The following is a 21,934-nucleotide window of genomic DNA, read 5'->3' as shown; positions in this document are numbered from 1 at the left end:
TCTGCTGCTAGTACCCTTTACCATGGATCTCATATCTACTACTATATTCTGCTGTTAGTACCCTTTACCATGGATCTCGTATCTACTACTATATTCTGCTGCTAGTACACTTTACCATGGATCTCATATCTACTACTATATTCTGCTGCTAGTACACTTTACCATGGATCTCGTATCTACTACTATATTCTGCTGCTAGTACCCTTTACCATGGATCTCATATCTACTACTATATTCTGCTGTTAGTACACTTTACCATGGATCTCGTATCTACTACTATATTCTGCTGCTAGTACCCTTTACCATGGATCTCATATCTACTACTATATTCTGCTGCTAGTACACTTTACCATGGATCTCATATCTACTACTATATTCTGCTGCTAGTACCCTTTACCATGGATCTCATATCTACTACTATATTCTGCTGCTAGTACCCTTTACCATGGATCTCATATCTTCTACTATATTCTGCTGTTAGTACACTTTACCATGGATCTCATATCTACTACTATATTCTGCTGCTAGTACCCTTTACCATGGATCTCATATCTACTACTATATTCTGCTGTTAGTACACTTTACCATGGATCTCATATCTACTACTATATTCTGCTGTTAGTACCCTTTACCATGGATCTCATATCTTCTACTATATTCTGCTGCTAGTACCCTTTACCATGGATCTCATATCTACTACTATATTCTGCTGCTAGTACCCTTTACCATGGATCTCATATCTACTACTATATTCTGCTGCTAGTACACTTTACCATGGATCTCATATCTTCTACTATATTCTGCTGCTAGTACCCTTTACCATGGATCTCATATCTACTACTATATTCTGCTGCTAGTACACTTTACCATGGATCTCATATCTACTACTATATTCTGCTGCTAGTACCCTTTACCATGGATCTCATATCTACTACTATATTCTGCTGCTAGTACCCTTTACCATGGATCTCGTATCTACTACTATATTCTGCTGCTAGTACACTTTACCATGGATCTCATATCTACTACTATATTCTGCTGCTAGTACACTTTACCATGGATCTCATATCTTCTACTATATTCTGCTGCTAGTACCCTTTACCATGGATCTCATATCTTCTACTATATTCTGCTGCTAGTACCCTTTACCATGGATCTCATATCTACTACTATATTCTGCTGCTAGTACACTTTACCATGGATCTCATATCTACTACTATATTCTGCTGCTAGTACACTTTACCATGGATCTCATATCTACTACTATATTCTGCTGCTAGTACCCTTTACCATGGATCTCATATTTTCTACTATATTCTGCTGCTAGTACCCTTTACCATGGATCTCATATCTACTACTATATTCTGCTGCTAGTACCCTTTACCATGGATCTCATATCTACTACTATATTCTGCTGCTAGTACACTTTACCATGGATCTCGTATCTGCTACTATATTCTGCTGCTAGTACACTTTACCATGGATCTCATATCTTCTACTATATTCTGCTGCTAGTACCCTTTACCATGGATCTCATATCTTCTACTATATTCTGCTGCTAGTACACTTTAACATGGATCTCATATCTTCAATGGTGGATTTAGGTGTAGGTGGCATCTGCCGGGGGCGACATGGGGCGCCCGCACTTTACCATGGATCTCGTATCTACTACTATATTCTGCTGCTAGTACACTTTACCATGGATCTCATATCTTCTACTATATTCTGCTGTTAGTACACTTTACCATGGATCTCATATCTTCTACTATATTCTGCTGTTAGTACACTTTACCATGGATCTCGTATCTACTACTATATTCTGCTGCTAGTACACTTTACCATGGATCTCGTATCTACTACTATATTCTGCTGCTAGTACACTTTACCATGGATCTCGTATCTACTACTATATTCTGCTGCTAGTACACTTTACCATGGATCTCGTATCTACTACTATATTCTGCTGCTAGTACACTTTACCATGGATCTCATATCTTCTACTATATTCTGCTGCTAGTACACTTTACCATGGATCTCATATCTTCTACTATATTCTGCTGCTAGTACCCTTTACCATGGATCTCATATCTTCTACTATATTCTGCTGCTAGTACCCTTTACCATGGATCTCATATCTACTACTATATTCTGCTGCTAGTACACTTTACCATGGATCTCATATCTTCTACTATATTCTGCTGCTAGTACCCTTTACCATGGATCTCATATCTTCTACTATATTCTGCTGCTAGTACCCTTTACCATGGATCTCATATCTACTACTATATTCTGCTGTTAGTACACTTTACCATGGATCTCATATCTACTACTATATTCTGCTGCTAGTACCCTTTACCATGGATCTCATATCTACTACTATATTCTGCTGTTAGTACCCTTTACCATGGATCTCGTATCTACTACTATATTCTGCTGCTAGTACACTTTACCATGGATCTCATATCTACTACTATATTCTGCTGCTAGTACACTTTACCATGGATCTCGTATCTACTACTATATTCTGCTGCTAGTACCCTTTACCATGGATCTCATATCTACTACTATATTCTGCTGTTAGTACACTTTACCATGGATCTCGTATCTACTACTATATTCTGCTGCTAGTACCCTTTACCATGGATCTCATATCTACTACTATATTCTGCTGTTAGTACACTTTACCATGGATCTCATATCTACTACTATATTCTGCTGTTAGTACACTTTACCATGGATCTCATATCTACTACTATATTCTGCTGCTAGTACACTTTACCATGGATCTCATATCTTCTACTATATTCTGCTGTTAGTACACTTTACCATGGATCTCATATCTACTACTATATTCTGCTGTTAGTACACTTTACCATGGATCTCATATCTTCTACTATATTCTGCTGTTAGTACACTTTACCATGGATCTCATATCTTCTACTATATTCTGCTGTTAGTACCCTTTACCATGGATCTCATATCTTCTACTATATTCTGCTGTTAGTACCCTTTACCATGGATCTCATATCTTCTACTATATTCTGCTGTTAGTACCCTTTACCATGGATCTCATATCTTCTACTATATTCTGCTGCTAGTACACTTTACCATGGATCTCATATCTTCTACTATATTCTGCTGTTAGTACCCTTTACCATGGATCTCGTATCTACTACTATATTCTGCTGCTAGTACACTTTACCATGGATCTCATATCTACTACTATATTCTGCTGCTAGTACCCTTTACCATGGATCTCGTATCTACTACTATATTCTGCTGCTAGTACCCTTTACCATGGATCTCGTATCTACTACTATATTCTGCTGCTAGTACACTTTACCATGGATCTCATATCTACTACTATATTCTGCTGCTAGTACACTTTACCATGGATGTCATATATTCTACTATGTTCTGCTGCTAGTACACTTTACCATGGATCTCATATCTTCTACTATATTCTGCTGCTAGTACCCTTTACCATGGATCTCATATCTACTACTATATTCTGCTGCTAGTACACTTTACCATGGATCTCATATCTACTACTATATTCTGCTGCTAGTACACTTTACCATGGATCTCATATCTACTACTATATTCTGCTGCTAGTACCCTTTACCATGGATCTCATATTTTCTACTATATTCTGCTGCTAGTACCCTTTACCATGGATCTCATATCTACTACTATATTCTGCTGCTAGTACCCTTTACCATGGATCTCATATCTACTACTATATTCTGCTGCTAGTACACTTTACCATGGATCTCGTATCTGCTACTATATTCTGCTGCTAGTACACTTTACCATGGATCTCATATCTTCTACTATATTCTGCTGCTAGTACCCTTTACCATGGATCTCATATCTTCTACTATATTCTGCTGCTAGTACACTTTAACATGGATCTCATATCTTCAATGGTGGATTTAGGTGTAGGTGGCATCTGCCGGGGGCGACATGGGGCGCCCGCACTTTACCATGGATCTCGTATCTACTACTATATTCTGCTGTTAGTACCCTTTACCATGGATCTCATATCTTCTACTATATTCTGCTGTTAGTACCCTTTACCATGGATCTCATATCTTCTACTATATTCTGCTGTTAGTACACTTTACCATGGATCTCATATCTACTACTATATTCTGCTGTTAGTACCCTTTACCATGGATCTCATATCTACTACTATATTCTGCTGCTAGTACACTTTACCATGGATCTCGTATCTACTACTATATTCTGCTGCTAGTACACTTTACCATGGATCTCGTATCTACTACTATATTCTGCTGCTAGTACCCTTTACCATGGATCTCATATCTTCTACTATATTCTGCTGCTAGTACCCTTTACCATGGATCTCATATCTACTACTATATTCTGCTGCTAGTACCCTTTACCATGGATCTCATATCTTCTACTATATTCTGCTGCTAGTACCCTTTACCATGGATCTCATATCTACTACTATATTCTGCTGCTAGTACACTTTACCATGGATCTCGTATCTACTACTATATTCTGCTGCTAGTACACTTTACCATGGATCTCGTATCTACTACTATATTCTGCTGCTAGTACCCTTTACCATGGATCTCATATCTTCTACTATATTCTGCTGCTAGTACCCTTTACCATGGATCTCATATCTACTACTATATTCTGCTGCTAGTACACTTTACCATGGATCTCATATCTACTACTATATTCTGCTGCTAGTACCCTTTACCATGGATCTCATATCTTCTACTATATTCTGCTGCTAGTACCCTTTACCATGGATCTCATATCTACTACTATATTCTGCTGCTAGTACCCTTTACCATGGATCTCATATCTTCTACTATATTCTGCTGCTAGTACCCTTTACCATGGATCTCATATCTACTACTATATTCTGCTGCTAGTACCCTTTACCATGGATCTCATATCTACTACTATATTCTGCTGCTAGTACATTTTACCATGGATCTCATATCTACTACTATATTCTGCTGCTAGTACACTTTACCATGGATCTCGTATCTGCTACTATATTCTGCTACTAGTACACTTTACCATGGATCTCATATCTTCTACTATATTCTGCTGCTAGTACCCTTTACCATGGATCTCATATCTTCTACTATATTCTGCTGCTAGTACACTTTAACATGGATCTCATATCTTCAATGGTGGATTTAGGTGTAGGTGGCATCTGCCGGGGGCGACATGGGGCGCACTTTACCATGGATCTCGTATCTACTACTATATTCTGCTGCTAGTACACTTTACCATGGATCTCATATCTTCTACTATATTCTGCTGTTAGTACACTTTACCATGGATCTCATATCTTCTACTATATTCTGCTGTTAGTACACTTTACCATGGATCTCGTATCTACTACTATATTCTGCTGCTAGTACACTTTACCATGGATCTCATATCTTCTACTATATTCTGCTGCTAGTACACTTTACCATGGATCTCATATCTACTACTATATTCTGCTGTTAGTACACTTTACCATGGATCTCATATCTACTACTATATTCTGCTGCTAGTACCCTTTACCATGGATCTCATATCTACTACTATATTCTGCTGTTAGTACACTTTACCATGGATCTCATATCTTCTACTATATTCTGCTGTTAGTACACTTTACCATGGATCTCATATCTACTACTATATTCTGCTGCTAGTACACTTTACCATGGATCTCATATCTTCTACTATATTCTGCTGTTAGTACCCTTTACCATGGATCTCATATCTTCTACTATATTCTGCTGTTAGTACACTTTACCATGGATCTCATATCTTCTACTATATTCTGCTGTTAGTACCTTTACCATGGATCTCGTATCTACTACTATATTCTGCTGCTAGTACACTTTACCATGGATCTCATATCTACTACTATATTCTGCTGCTAGTACCCTTTACCATGGATCTCGTATCTACTACTATATTCTGCGCTAGTACCCTTTACCATGGATCTCAGTATCTACTACTATATTCTGCTGCTAGTACACTTTACCATGGATCTCATATCTTCTACTATATTCTGCTGCTAGTACACTTTACCATGGATCTCATATCTTCTACTATATTCTGCTGCTAGTACCCTTTACCATGGATCTCATATCTTCTACTATATTCTGCTGCTAGTACCCTTTACCATGGATCTCATATCTACTACTATATTCTGCTGCTAGTACACTTTACCATGGATCTCATATCTACTACTATATTCTGCTGCTAGTACACTTTACCATGGATCTCGTATCTGCTACTATATTCTGCTGCTAGTACACTTTACCATGGATCTCATATCTTCTACTATATTCTGCTGCTAGTACCCTTTACCATGGATCTCATATCTACTACTATATTCTGCTGCTAGTACACTTTACCATGGATCTCATATCTACTACTATATTCTGCTGCTAGTACACTTTACCATGGATCTCATACTACTACTATATTCTGCTGCTAGTACCCTTTACCATGGATCTCATATTTTCTACTATATTCTGCTGCTAGTACCCTTTACCATGGATCTCATATCTACTACTATATTCTGCTGCTAGTACCCTTTACCATGGATCTCATATCTACTACTATATTCTGCTGCTAGTACACTTTACCATGGATCTCGTATCTGCTACTATATTCTGCTGCTAGTACACTTTACCATGGATCTCATATCTTCTACTATATTCTGCTGCTAGTACCCTTTACCATGGATCTCATATCTTCTACTATATTCTGCTGCTAGTACACTTTAACATGGATCTCATATCTTCAATGGTGGATTTAGGTGTAGGTGGCATCTGCCGGGGGCGACATGGGGCGCACTTTACCATGGATCTCGTATCTTCTACTATATTCTGCTGTTAGTACACTTTACCATGGATCTCATATCTTCTACTATATTCTGCTGTTAGTACACTTTACCATGGATCTCATTCTTCTACTATATTCTGCTGTTAGTACACTTTACCATGGATCTCGTATCTACTACTATATTCTGCTGCTAGTACACTTTACCATGGATCTCATATCTTCTACTATATTCTGCTGCTAGTACACTTTACCATGGATCTCATATCTTCTACTATATTCTGCTGCTAGTACACTTTACCATGGATCTCATATCTACTACTATATTCTGCTGCTAGTACACTTTACCATGGATCTGTATCTGCTACTATATTCTGCTGCTAGTACACTTTACCATGGATCTCATATCTTCTACTATATTCTGCTGCTAGTACCCTTTACCATGGATCTCATATCTTCTACTATATTCTGCTGCTAGTACACTTTAACATGGATCTCATATCTTCAATGGTGGATTTAGGTGTTGGTGGCATCTGCCGGGGCGACATGGGGCTGCACTTTACCATGGATCTCGTATCTTCTACTATATTCTGCTGTTAGTACACTTTACCATGGATCTCATATCTTCTACTATATTCTGCTGTTAGTACACTTTACCATGGATCTCATATCTTCTACTATATTCTGCTGTTAGTACACTTTACCATGGATCTGTATCTACTACTATATTCTGCTGCTAGTACACTTTACCATGGATCTCATATCTTCTACTATATTCTGCTGCTAGTACACTTTACCATGGATCTCATATCTTCTACTATATTCTGCTGCTAGTACACTTTACCATGGATCTCATATCTACTACTATATTCTGCTGCTAGTACACTTTACCATGGATCTCATATCTTCTACTATATTCTGCTGCTAGTACCCTTTACCATGGATCTCATATCTACTACTATATTCTGCTGCTAGTACATTTTACCATGGATCTCATATCTACTACTATATTCTGCTGCTAGTACACTTTACCATGGATCTCGTATCTGCTACTATATTCTGCTACTAGTACACTTTACCATGGATCTCATATCTTCTACTATATTCTGCTGCTAGTACCCTTTACCATGGATCTCATATCTTCTACTATATTCTGCTGCTAGTACACTTTAACATGGATCTCATATCTTCAATGGTGGATTTAGGTGTAGGTGGCATCTGCCGGGGGCGACATGGGGCGCCTGCACTTTACCATGGATCTCGTATCTACTACTATATTCTGCTGCTAGTACACTTTACCATGGATCTCGTATCTACTACTATATTCTGCTGCTAGTACACTTTACCATGGATCTCGTATCTACTACTATATTCTGCTGCTAGTACCCTTTACCATGGATCTCGTATCTACTACTATATTCTGCTGCTAGTACCCTTTACCATGGATCTCGTATCTACTACTATATTCTGCTGCTAGTACCTTTACCATGGATCTAATCTACTACTATATTCTGCTGCTAGTACACTTTACCATGGATCTCACACTTTACCATATCTACTACTATATTCTGCTGCTAGTACACTTTACCATGGATCTCATATCTACTACTATATTCTGCTGCTAGTACACTTTACCATGGATCTCGTATCTACTACTATATTCTGCTGCTAGTACACTTTACCATGGATCTCGTATCTACTACTATATTCTGCTGCTAGTACACTTTACCATGGATCTCGTATCTACTACTATATTCTGCTGCTAGTACCCTTTACCATGGATCTCGTATCTACTACTATATTCTGCTGCTAGTACACTTTACCATGGATCTCGTATCTACTACTATATTCTGCTGCTAGTACACTTTACCATGGATCTCATATCTACTACTATATTCTGCTGCTAGTACACTTTACCATGGATCTCATATCTACTACTATATTCTGCTGCTAGTACACTTTACCATGGATCTCGTATCTACTACTATATTCTGCTGCTAGTACACTTTACCATGGATCTCATATCTACTACTATATTCTGCTGCTAGTACACTTTACCATGGATCTCGTATCTACTACTATATTCTGCTGCTAGTACACTTTACCATGGATCTCGTATCTACTACTATATTCTGCTGCTAGTACACTTTACCATGGATCTCGTATCTACTACTATATTCTGCTGCTAGTACCCTTTACCATGGATCTCGTATCTACTACTATATTCTGTTGCTAGTACACTTTACCATGGATCTCATATCTACTACTATATTCTGCTGCTAGTACACTTTACCATGGATCTCGTATCTACTACTATATTCTGCTGCTAGTACACTTTACCATGGATCTCATATCTACTACTATATTCTGCTGCTAGTACACTTTACCATGGATGTCATATATTCTACTATGTTCTGCTGCAACTACATTTTAACATAGATCTCGTATATCCTTGGTTCATGGAGGGATGCATCACCTTCAACTAGGCTTATTATTGCACCTGCTATGAAGGCATGACTTTGAATGTGGTATCCATGTTCTTCTAAGCAGACCATACATAATGTATTGCTCATCATTTTATTTCACAAACTAGGCTAACAAATGGTAACACAGGCATAGTTTGTCTTCATCCGAATAGTTTAGGCCCGACTCATTATTCTGAATCTAAACAATATGAGCAAAGCAAATGTACCATAAATTCACTAATAACATGGAAGTCAACCCCATTTACCCCATGTTCTCTAGGTAACACAATACTAGGAGGGTTTGACCCTAGACCTTCCCAGTATCTCAGGCTCCAGTAAAGAGTTAGACAGAGGTCTTGAACTGGCCTCCTTTTCTTCTGTTAGAATTACAAACGGTGATGTTGTCATCCTGCTCTTCAATCCTTGTGTGTGTAATGTGCTAAACTTCAGGATCAGGGTCGTTCTGATGATTTTTCTCTATTGGGTTCTCCCCTCCCCAACCCCTGTCTCCCTTGCTTGTGCTGTCCCACCCCACACACACCACTTGTAACTGATAAGATTCATTCAACACTGAGTCTCCTCTGCTAGCACCCAATGGGACCTGGGTAAGAAAATACGTTATGCTAAAAGGACTTTTATTTTGGAAACCATACGAGAGAGACAAAATATGTTTTTTTGTGAAAATGATGTAAGAAGTAAACCCTACTTGGATACTTGTTTGCTGTAACGTGTAGACAGTTGTATTGTAAATGGATACCTCTACGACATCTGACTGATGTTTCTTTCCCTCCTCCTCCTTAGGCACTATAAGAAGCGTTGCCAGGGCCGTATGAGGAAGCACGTTGGGGACCTGTGTTTGCAGGCAGGCATGTTGCAGGATGCCCTGGTTCACTATCACATGGCAGTGGAGCTGCTCCGCTCCGTCAATGACTTCCTGTGGCTCGGGGGTAAGACTGGGGAGGAAGACATGGCTCCTGCTCTACTCTCAAATCCAATAAAGCAGGGGTGGATACCCTGCAGGTTTTTGCGCCGACCCTACTATACCACACCTGATTCTACTAATCAGCGGCTCACCACGACCTTGAAGGCAATCAGGGGTGCTACAACAGGGTAGTAGCAAAATCCTGCCAAGCCCAGTAGCTCTGCAGGAGGATGGATCATCACCCTTGCCATACTGTACATACAGAATGCCCTTTAGTCAACTTCTAATGGAGGGTATTCTGTTTCATTGACACATCTCCTTTGTGTCCTGGTTCTCCAGCTGCGTTAGAGGGCTTGTGTTCAGCCTCTGTTATCTTCCACTACCCTGGAGGAACAGCAGGGAAGGCTTCTGGACGTGAACCCAGCCTGGCACATGGCCAGGGCCAAGCAGCCGACGCAGGGAAGAGACACCGGCCAGGTAAATAGCACTCCTCTCTCTCGCTTGCTCTCTCTGTGTGTGAGGTTGGGGGTGGTCTTCTTGGTAGGGATATTTGTGATGGGCCCGAGGTATTCAAGCAGTGAAAGGGAAGATTTTTTTTTTTTTTTTTCACTTCTTGTTTGGCCAAGCCAAGTTGGCCATATGGGTAAGAAGGAAGAACCAAGTCGGGGGGGGGGACAGACAGACAGACCCGGTGTTATTATTGACAGGGAGGGTCTCTGCACGTCTCAGGGTTGAATTTGATCAAATTAAAAGTGTGGTGGTATGGGGCCCCCAGGGGAGCTGTCTGTACGTCTGAAGAGGAGGGTTTGGAGGTACGGTTGTAATGTGGATTGTATTTTACTATGTGAAGGTTGTGGTGTTTATGGGGAGGGAGGTGTTTTTAGTGTAATATCTCATTAAAGAACTTGTGTTGTGGGACAGTGGAAGATGTCTGGCGGTTTCTGAATGAGCTGTGATTATAGGATGGTTGGAAGGAAGCGATCTCCCTGGCTGTCTGACGTGTGGCCCAAGCAGTTGCAGCTAGTATGGCTTAGTACTATGACAACACAAGCTTTGCTACGCTTTTCTCAGCCCAGCTGCTTCTGTTGTTCTGTGCCCTGGACAACATTACCTGAGAGATCCGGTGGCCCCCACAACCGAACCCATTTGTTCTGAACAGTATTTCATATCATATTTCCATTCACCCATGTCTTTACTTCATATTATTAACAAGTCAACTACTTTAACCCCTAAATAACCACACATATTTTGCTTCAGTTTATTACTGAAGTCATTTGAAATAGAACACTATACGGTGGGGACCGATGGGGAAAGTCACAAGGAACCGTCTAAGAAGCGTCACGTTTGGGGAATAACTATGCTTTCAGCAACTTACTGCACTGTGTGAACCTGCGTTCTCTCTCTGTGTGTCTGTCTCTGTGTGTTACCGTAGGGGCGCAGGAGGTACTCATAGACGCAGGTATGGTATGACACTAACAGGGCCGCCCTGCATAGCGTTACTCCTAGCTAGACATCTCACCTCTCTGTGTTTGCCTGCTGTGGCTCTTTTCCCTCTTACTTGTTGGTTTTATGCTTTTTGTGACGACAACCTTGGTCCCGGATCTGTTTGTGCTGTCTTACCAACTAAGGCCAGACAACACAAACAGATCTGGGACCAGGCTATCAACCCATTGCACTACATTTGATTCCAACGTTTTATTGTTTCCACCACTGGTAAATCAAAACTGATATTTCCCCCCCCCCTCTTAAGGCAGGGGTTGTATTCCTGTTGTTCTTGTCAGCGTTAATGTTGTTGGGTGTTCGTGCTTCATTACGTCATTGACCTCTTCTAATCAATGAATAGTAACCATTTAAAATCATAATCAACAACATTTATATTCAGCACTATAACCTCCGATTTAGATTTTAAACTAATTCAGACATCCACCAGAGGGTGGCGATGTTGGTATTGTAGTACTGCTGATTGGGGTGTCCAAGCTATTTGTCTGTTCTTCCTGTAGCCTCAAGTTACAATGTAGAACTGTTCAGTGTGAGGCATTTTGGCCAACCTATCAGTAGGATATGCTGCAGAAATGTAGCTCTTATATCTTACCTTTTTAGAGACTGGGGTTGGTTTTACTAAACCATGCAATCCAAGGTGTCTGTATAAAGTGTCTAGTTCTGGGTCTAGATGTAACATGTTGCACATTTTTCAAACACCTTAAATAAAAAACTAAAAAAGGTAATATATTCCATTTAGCAGATGCTTTTATCCAATGCGACTAACAGTCGTGTGTGCCCAAAATGTTTACGTATGGGTGGTCCCGGGAATCGAACCCATTATCCTGGCGCTATAAGCACCATTCTTAACTAACTGAGCTAAAGAGGACCACTTAGCAATGTTTTTATTCAAACCAAGTTACAGTACGGTGAGTGTATACATTTCTAGTATGTGTGTGTGATCCCAGAGTAGTCTTATGATTCACATGTAACGCTGTGTCATAGTGACATCGCCGCGACACCGTTGCTATGGACCCAGCTAGCGCCGTTTCTAGGCAAAGTTTTCTCAATACAAAATTTGTATTCAAATCACATAGGTGTATGAGAGATACTACTCCTATTTCAATTGAAGCGCTCCAAACTACTGAGCACATGATGACATGTTGATCACGTAACAGTGCGCAGTGACCCGTGAAGGCCTTTTATTTATAGATTGTTTTGTATTTCCATATCAAAGTGAATGCCATGCAGGGCAGTTATTGAGCGCTGTCTTGATATCTCAGTGTTTGAAACGCCTGTCGACGCTGCGTTAAATGTGTGTGCTCAGGTAAGCTGTACTCAGTTTCTGAGTATGTCATTGTTGATTGTTGTGACTTTGGCCATATGCATGGATGTGAAGAGCCAAGTGGTGGATGGGTCTGATAACATTGACAATATTCCCAGTCATTAATGTCATTTTTCCCTTCTCTCTCTCTCTCCACCCTCAGGTGCACTCACAGCCAATGGGATCAGTGCAGACACCAGCAGTGAAATCGGTCGGGCCAAGAACTGCCTGGGTCCTGAAGACATCATAGAGAAATACAAGGAGGCCATCTCCTACTATGGAAAGGTATTGGAAAAGATAAGAAATAGTTTTTCCCACACACACTATTGAATGCTCCTATCTACTTTGTTCCATCTCCTGCTATGGCAAGGCAATGGACAAGAATATTTCAAAAGCACTGTACTTACATCTAGCTATTTTTCATCTGCAGGGTACAAAAAATATAAATCCTAGGAAATAAACAGACACACACACTGTTGAATGCTCCTACAGACTTCATTTACATGCAACGTTTCAACAAGAAGGTTCAGTGTTTGCGCCTTGCAGACCGATGCTGTTTGCAGACAGTATTTCATTATCCACTATCCAGTTTGCAGTTCTCAACATATCCATCAGGGGACAGTAGCTCACTAGGTATCAGTGATGGTTGGGCAGTCTGCTGCAGCAGAGGGTGGCTGTGTGCACACTGTAAACAAACTACTACATGCTGACTACAGGAGAATATGTCTGAGTGCACTAGGGTCAACATTGGAAAGCTTAGCTGGTATGATGTCACTGTCTGTTACAATTAGCCAAATGGAAGTGTGGGGCCATCTCAAATGCCATATTACCTCAACAATTGAAATCCCCCCCAAAAATGTAGAGCATCATTGCCATCAAGACTAGACATTAGTTAATTGCATTGTTAGTCTATTAGTAACTATACTTACAGTTATAACACAGTAAGTATAACAAACAAACAAACCTAAAAGATTGGGATAAAACACTGATGCGTAACATCCATAACATCCCAGCAGACCTTCTGAAACTCTGCAGTGTGTTATTGCCACTGTTTTCCTTATGCTGATCCTGGGCTGTGTCTGTTCTTATCATCTCCCTCCCCCTCTTCCTCTCCTTCATCCCTCCCCCTCTTCCTCTCCTTCATCCCTCCCCCAGTATAAGAATGCAGGTGTGATAGAGCTGGAGGCGTGTGTGAAGGCAGTCAGGGTGCTAGCCATTCAGAAGAGGGCCATGGAGGCCTCAGAGTTCCTCCAGAATGCTGTCTACATCAACCTGGGACAGGTAAGACCTCACCTGACATGTAAATGTACCTCTCTGGGGGGGAGAACCATCATATCTGGGGCGGCAGGGTAGCCTAGTGGTTAGAGTGTTGGACTAGTAACCGGAAGGTTGCAAGTTCAAACCCCTGAGCTGACTAGGTAAAAATCTGTCGTTTTGCCCCTGAACAGGCTGTTCCTAGGCCATCATTGAAAATAAGAATTTGTTCTTAACTGATTTGCCTAGTTAAATAAAGGTAAAATAAATAAAATACTGGTCGCAAACACACTGTAAGGGACCAGAGTTTTACCTAGTCAAGTCCCATGTTTACATCTCATATTCAGGAAAAACTCTGGGCCCCAGTTGTCGTCTAACCAGGGTCCAGAGTTTTACCTAGATCATATAGTCAGGAAAAACTCCTTGCCCTATGGGAAACCAAAGGGACTGCCTGCCAACACCCAGGTCCCATAGAGTCTGTCAACCCCCAGGTCCCATAGAGTCTGTCAACCCCCAGGTCCCATAGAGTCTGCCAACCCCCAGGTCCCATAGAGTCTGCCAACCCCCAGGTCCCATAGAGTCTGCCAACCCCCAGGTCCCATAGAGTCTGCCAACCCCCAGGTCCCATAGAGTCTGTCAACCCCCAGGTCCCATATAGTCTGTCAACCCCCAGGTCCCATAGAGTCTGCCAACCCCCAGGTCCCATAGAGTCTGCCAACCCCCAGGTCCCATAGAGTCTGCCAACCCCGGGTCCCATAGAGTCTGCCAACCCCCAGGTCCCATAGAGTCTGCCAACCCCCAGGTCCCATAGAGTCTGCCAACCCCCAGGTCCCATAGTCTGCCAACCCCCAGGTCCCATAGAGTCTGCCAACCCCCAGGTCCCATAGAGTCTGCCAACCCCCAGGTCCCATAGAGTCTGCCAACCCCCAGGTCCCATAGAGTCTGCCAACCCCCAGGTCCCATAGAGTCTGCCAACCCCCAGGTCCCATAGAGTCTGCCAACCCCCAGGTCCCATAGAGGCTGTCAACCCCCAGGTCCTGTACTCAGGCACCTGTCACTGCTGCTTGCCTGTGTGAGGATCACCTGCCAACACACAGGTCCCATAACTTGACACAAAGGAAAGCTCCTCTGACAGGTGCCTAAGGCCATCCTGCGAGGGACTCTATTCAGGCAGTCACACAGTGTGCTCTGCTCTGTAGGCCTGTCTCTCTTGGAGGGAAATCTTAGTTGTGTCTTGGACGATTCTGCCAGTGTGCCACCACCTTCTTTTCATTGTGCAGTGACTGATCATTCTCATAACCTTTCCACAGATTTGTTTTATAAATCAAATTGAGCTTTTCCAGAGATTTGTTTGGAAATAAGTTGTATAACTTTGTGTTATCGTCAAGGATTTATAATAATATATGACATTTATTAGCAGATGCTTCTGCTCGGGCCTCCTGAGTGGCACAGCGGTCTAAGGCACTGCGTCGCAGTGCTAGAGGTGTCACAACAGACCTGGGTTCAATCACAGGCTGTATCACCAACCAATAGGGTGGCGCACAATTGCCACAGGATCGTGCCGGTTAGGGGAGGGTTTGGCCGGGGGGAGGCTTGACTTGGCTCATTGTGCTCTAGCGACTCCTTGTGGCAGGCCAGGCGCCTGCAGGCTGACCTCTGTTGTCAGTTAAACTGTGTTTCCTCTGACACACTGGATTTCGTTAAGAAGCGCAGTTTGGTGGGTCATGTTTTGTGGGACGCATCACCCGACCTTCGCCTCTGAGCCCGTTGGGGAGTTGCAGCGATGAGACAAGATTGAAATTGGGCAGAAAAAAGGGGTAAAAAACCCACAAAACAACTCTGCTAAATGGAATAAAATATTATTATTATTATAAATCCTTGACAGTAAAACAAGTTATGCAGCTTATTTCCAAATTAATCTCTGTAAAAGTTCAATTTGACTCATAAAACAAATCTTGGACAACCCGTACATAAAATGTATGCACGCATGACTGATTGTAAGTCTGACATTTTAGGTACGGGTGGTCTCGATTTAAATGCAGTGTTTCCATGTGTGTGGTTTAAATAGTTTTTCAATGTAATAAAATCAGTCCATCACCAACCAATTAACCAATTAACCAACCATCCAATTAACCAACCAACCAATCAACCATCCAGTTAACCAAAAACCAACCCATTAACCAACCAACCAACCAATTAACCAACCAATCAACCAACCAATTAACCAACCAACCAAACAATCAACCAACCAATTTACCAAACAACCAAATAACCAAACAACCAACAATTAACCAACCAACCAACCAATTAACCAACCAATTAACCAAACAACCAACCAATTAATGAACCAAACAAACAATTAACCAAACAACCAAGCAATTAACCAAGCAATGAACTAATTAACAAACCAATTAACCAAGCAATCAACAAATTAACAAACCAATTAAGCAACCAATTAACATCTTAACAAACCAATTAACCAACAAACAACCAACCAACCAAACAATGATCTCTGTTTTCTCAGCTGTCAGAGGAAGAGAAGATCCAGCGGTACAGCATCCTCTCTGAGCTCTACCACCTGATTGGTTTCCACCGTAAGTCAGCCTTCTTCAAGCGGGTAGCAGCCATGCAGTGTGTGGCCCCCACCATCCCAGAGCCTGGCTGGAGGGCCTGCTACAAGCTGCTGCTGGAGACCCTGTCTGGATACAGCCTCTGCCTCGACCCCAAAGACTTCAGCAAAGGTACCCAACTGGATATGCCTTGTGTGTCAAAACTGTCCCATACACTGTTGAGTGATCCCTACAACTTTATATTATCAATAAAAACACACACACAAGCACAGATATCTGTTTCAGTAAGGTCAGTACTTAGCAAGAGATTGAATAACATTGCCTTGCTCTGAGCATTATTTAAAGGATCTTCTCTTCAAGAGCTCTTCTCAGGGGTAATACGTATTCCGGGCACCACTTTGCGCAAAAAGACACACAATTGATTTGAGACCTGCGCTGACCCAGACCTCTGCTCCACACACACACAAAAAAAACACTTTCTCAGGGTCCTTAGGATAAGCTGCTGTGCACTGCAGGCTCTTGACCCTCACCTTGCTCAACCCACTCCACCACGAGGGACTGGAGCATAAAAGAAACACTGACAGAGAAAACATTCAGAGTCCTCTATCTCTACTGTGATCCTCTTTCAAGCACCCACTTGAGAAGAGTTTCTGTCAGGCAGAGAGAGACGTTGTTGTTGACCTCCACTTCACTGCTGTGGAAAACAATTGTGAGAGGTAGTCAAACAATTATGCTGTAGTGTAGTTGGGAGTGAAGTGTGTATCTGTCTGTCTGACTATGGATATATTCCTCCCTAACTTTGTTTACAAGACAAAGCAGAAAAATAAATAAATAAATGTTCCTCATAAGACAGCAGGACTTCCTACTACGACCAGGCCTCTGAGCCTGAGGAGAGGTATCAGTGGGAAGTTTATTGAGCTGGGAGGAGAAGAGAGCTGGCCAGGCCCCTGGTGCAGGAGGCTAATATCAGAGAGGAAATGGGGCTCAATAGTGTATTCCAACACGGCCTGGTACAGGGCTGGCCGGCAGAGAAATGAACAAGCAAATTGGTTTTTAATTGGCTAGGGAGCCCTCTCAGTACTCTCTTCTTTATCAGGTTGAGAAGACTTTCTTTTTTTCTCTCTCTCTCTCATTTGGTTTGGAGTTAACACTGTTTCAAAGACCACAGACTCACAAAAAGGCATTTAGCTGCCATGCTTTTAATCCCTGCTGCACTGTTCATGTTTAAATGACAGAAGGGGATGACAGTAGTATCAGACATCACCTTACAGGGAACTGTTAATTCTCCTACCAGAATGTACAGTGCCTTTTGATGCAGGCAGTGTGTGACAGGGTGGTGCGTGTGTGTGTTTGTGTGACAGGGTGAGGATTGTGCGGCAGAGTGTCATTCTCATGGTGATGCTAATTGGATTCCACGACACCTTGAATATTGCCTTGCAAATACCACAGAAGAAGACATTTAGCTGTAGGAGAAGGAGGGAGGGGGAGAGAGAAAAGGAGGGAGGGGGAGAGAGAAAAGGAGGGAGGGGGGGAGAAAAGGAGGGAGAGAGAAAAGGAGGGAGGGGGAGAGAGAAAAGGAGGGAGGGGGAGAGAGAAAAGGAGGGAGGTGGGTGGGTGGGAGGGAGGGGGAGCGAGAGGAGAAAGAGAGAGAGGGAGGGAGGGGAGAAAGAGAGGGAGGGAGGGGAGAAAGAGAGGGAGGGAGGGGGAAAGAGGGAGGGAGGGGAGAAAGAGAGGGAGGGAGGGGAGAAAGAGAGGGAGGGAGGGAGGGAGGGAGGGAGGGGAGAAAGGGAGAGGAGAGGGAGGGAGGGGAGAAAGAGGGAGGGAGGGGAGGAGGGAGGGAGGGGAGAAAGAGAGGGAGGGAGGGGAGAAAGAGAGGGAGGGGAGTCGAGAGAAGAGAGGGAGGGGAGAAAGGAGGGAGGGAGGGGAGAAAGAGAGGGAGGGAGGGGAGAAAGAGAGGGAGGGAGGGGGAGGAGAGGGAGGGAGGGGAGAAAGAGAGGGAGGGAGGGGAGAAAGAGAGGGAGGGAGGGGAGAAAGAGAGGGAGGGGGAGGAGAGAGAAGGGGAGAAAGAGAGGGAGGGAGGGGAGAAAGAAGGGAGGGAGGGAGAAAGGAGGGAGGGGGAGAAAGAGAGGGAGGGAGGGGGAGAAAGAGGGAGGGAGGGGAGAAAGAGAGGGAGGGGGAGTCGAGAGGAGAAAAAGAGGGAGGGGAGAAAGAGAGGGAGGGAGGGGAGAAAGAGGGAGGGGGGAGGAGGGAGGGAAGAGGGAGGGAGGGGAGTCGAGAGGAGAAAAAGAGGGAGGGGAGAAAGAGAGGGAGGGAGGGGAGAAAAGAGGGAGGGAGGGGAGAAAGAGGGAGGGAGGGAGAAAGAGGGGAGGGAGGGGGAAAGAGGGAGGGGAGGGAGGGAGGGGAGAGAGGGGGAGAGGCAAGAGAGGGAGGGGGGGAGAAAGAGCGGGGAGGGTGGGAGAGAGGGAGGGAGGGTGGGAGAGAGGGAGGGAGGGTGGGAGAGAGAGGGAGGGAGGGAGGGAGAGAGAGAGGGAGGGAGGGAGAAAGAGAGGGAGGGAGGGAGAAAGAGAGGGAGAGAGGGTGGGTGAAAGAGAGGGAGAGAGGGTGGGAGAGCAAGAATAAGAGGTTTTGGCACACCTTTATTTAGCAATTAAGGAGTGAATACAAAGCTTCCAGCGTTCATGGTCTTTTGATACAGAAAGAGAGGGGTGTGAGAGTGACAGTGAACGAGAGGAAGAACGAGAGAGGAAGAACGAGAGAGGAAGAACGAGAGAGGGCCACTGTGTGTCCTATCCTCTCCTCTGTGTTGGTGCCCTTCAGATAAGCAGCGGTAGCTTCACATGATGTTACAGACAGGTTGATGCTGCTATATTTAGGCTGCTTAGTGGGCGCTGCAGCTTCACTGAGGAGGAGGAAATGGCTTAGAAAAGATTTGCATTAATATCATTTTTGCAGATGACAGAAGTCGGTAGCAATGAATAACATTTGGTTATTTATTTAATAATAATATAATCCCCCAGTACAGAGAACACTGATAACGGACACGCATCTTGGTCAAGATTTTATGAGCTCCGCAGACTGTATAGCTCAGGGAACAATTGATTCTTATTAACCTCTGAGTAGGCTGGCCTTATTTCCCCTTCTCTCTCTCTCCTCCTCCTCTTGCCCTTTTTTTCCCTTCTCTCCCTCCCCACTCCCTCAGTGCACCAGCCCTGACAGCCTTGAGTATAGCCTGGGGAATGGTGGGGGGTTGTGGAGAATGTAATGTTACGTAACGCTGAGACCCATCCATGCTCCCCAGAACACCAGTGTAAAGCTAGCAGGTTATTAAGATGTCTGCTGATGTGTTTTCTGCTGCAGAACACTAATTACCTGAAGTCAACGCCACACTGCACAGCTCCCAATCTCACGCCGCTCTGGTGTGAGAATGTTTGGAGGATCCCACTCACTCTCAAATCCTAAATGCCGTTGTGCCCTCGAGCAAGGCATGTAATCCCTAAAACCAGCTGCAGAGGTGCGGTAGTGTGGCTGCCCTTTGATCCAACCTCTGTTTGTGTCTCACAGAGGGGCTTGGGTGGTTAATGCAGAAGACACGTTTTAGTTGGAAATGAATTTACACGGGACAGTAAAATAATCTTCTCCTCTCCTCCAGGTTCCCACCGTGGCTGGGCGGCGGTACAGGTGCGTCTGCTCCATGAGCTGGTGTACGCATCACGTCGTATGGGAAACCCCGGCCTGTCTGTCCGCCACCTCTCCTTTCTGCTCCAGACCATGCTGGACTTGCTCTCAGACAAAGGTCAGCCTACACTCACACACACACTCACACACACACACACACACGGCTACCGAAACCCAGACGGTCACATTCTCCATTGTCTTTGAGAGTGTACTCTCATCAATGTCAACTCTCATCCCTTTAAGTGTCAACAGATGCATGGGAGAAAACTTCTACATGTACGGAATAAAAATAGTTACTAGCCTGACGAGCTCTAGTTTAGGAATTAGTGTTGCACGGTATACCAGTACCACAATAATATCACAGAACCAAAACGTCATGATACTTATGATACCAACATTTCAGAATACTGTAGTACCATTTCATATGATACTACCAACATTTCAGAATAATGTACTACCGTTTCATATGATACTACCAATATTTCAGAATACTGTAGTACCGTTTCATATGATACTACCAATATTTCAGAATACTGTAGTACCGTTTCATATAATACTACCAACATGTCCGGCCCTAACGATCTAAAGAACCCGCGGGTGCCTGTTATAAAATGCTAAAAGTTCAGTACATTTTTTTTAAGCAACAGCAACTAGTCTCTTGGATGCACCAGTCCAATAATGTCCCTCCCAGCCCTCACCTGCTTCTCAACGTCCACTACAGCACTCTCTCACCTGCTTCTCAACGTCCACTACAGCACTCTCTCACCTGCTTCTCTCAGCGTCCCCTACCAGCCCTCTCTCACCTGCTTCTCTCAGCGTCCCCTACCAGCCCTCTCTTACCTGCTTCTCTCAGCGTCCCCTACCATCCCCCTCTCACCTGCTTCTCTCAGCGTCCCCTACCATCCCCCTCTCACCTGCTTCTCAGCATCTCCTACCAGCCCTCTCTCACCTGCTTCTCAGCGTCTCCTACCAGCCCTCTCTCACCTGCTTCTCAGTGTCTCCTACCAGCCCTCTCTCACCTGCTTCTCCCCATCCACTCTAACTGCATCTATTCCTCCATCAGTTTTGAATATAAATTAGACCTGATGGCAAATGGGGATGGAGACTCTGATCAGTCTTCTGTTACATTTGATATATTGGAGCAGAGCGAGCAAAGTTGATATATTGTATATAATTTCATCCCTGGTATAACCAAGAGCAGAGGCCAGTCTAAGTATAGGCTTTGCAGGTACGCTGTCATGCAGCAGTACCAGTAGGGAAGAACAGCTTTGCGACAGGCATGCTTGTCTCGAGCTCAAATAGTAAAAAAAAACAAGACTTCTATAACCAGAGTTAACTTCTTTCTTCCTGCGTGCTTTTCATATCATTTCACAAACCATGTCGCGGGCCGCTTTTAATCTCATCC

At 43.3% G+C, this 21,934-nt stretch overlaps 1 protein-coding gene across 3 annotated transcripts in view; it reads left to right on the top strand.

Moving 5' to 3' along the window:
• LOC112229318 (trafficking protein particle complex subunit 9-like) overlaps positions 1-21,934 on the top strand; it is a 319,826-nt gene that overhangs the window by 4,421 nt on the left and 293,471 nt on the right. For 2 of the 3 annotated variants that reach the window (XR_006080512.1, XM_042310184.1), the window contains exons 5-11: positions 10,107-10,252; positions 10,567-10,704; positions 11,660-11,686; positions 13,194-13,315; positions 14,186-14,311; positions 16,809-17,025; positions 20,504-20,647. Coding sequence is in view for 2 of the 3 variants with exons in the window: in XM_042310184.1 (XP_042166118.1) it covers positions 10,107-10,252; positions 10,567-10,704; positions 11,660-11,686; positions 13,194-13,315; positions 14,186-14,311; positions 16,809-17,025; positions 20,504-20,647 (920 nt within the window). In the remaining variant the exon portion in view is untranslated. The remainder of the gene's footprint in view (positions 1-10,106; positions 10,253-10,566; positions 10,705-11,659; positions 11,687-13,193; positions 13,316-14,185; positions 14,312-16,808; positions 17,026-20,503; positions 20,648-21,934) is intronic. The other variant, XM_042310185.1, reaches the window with a different exon arrangement.

The sequence above is a fragment of the Oncorhynchus tshawytscha genome, linkage group LG31, assembly GCF_018296145.1.
Source record: "Oncorhynchus tshawytscha isolate Ot180627B linkage group LG31, Otsh_v2.0, whole genome shotgun sequence".
Lineage (NCBI taxonomy): Eukaryota > Metazoa > Chordata > Actinopteri > Salmoniformes > Salmonidae > Oncorhynchus > Oncorhynchus tshawytscha.
Note: the sequence above shows the minus strand (reverse complement) of the source record. Positions and strands in the feature narration are given on the sequence as shown.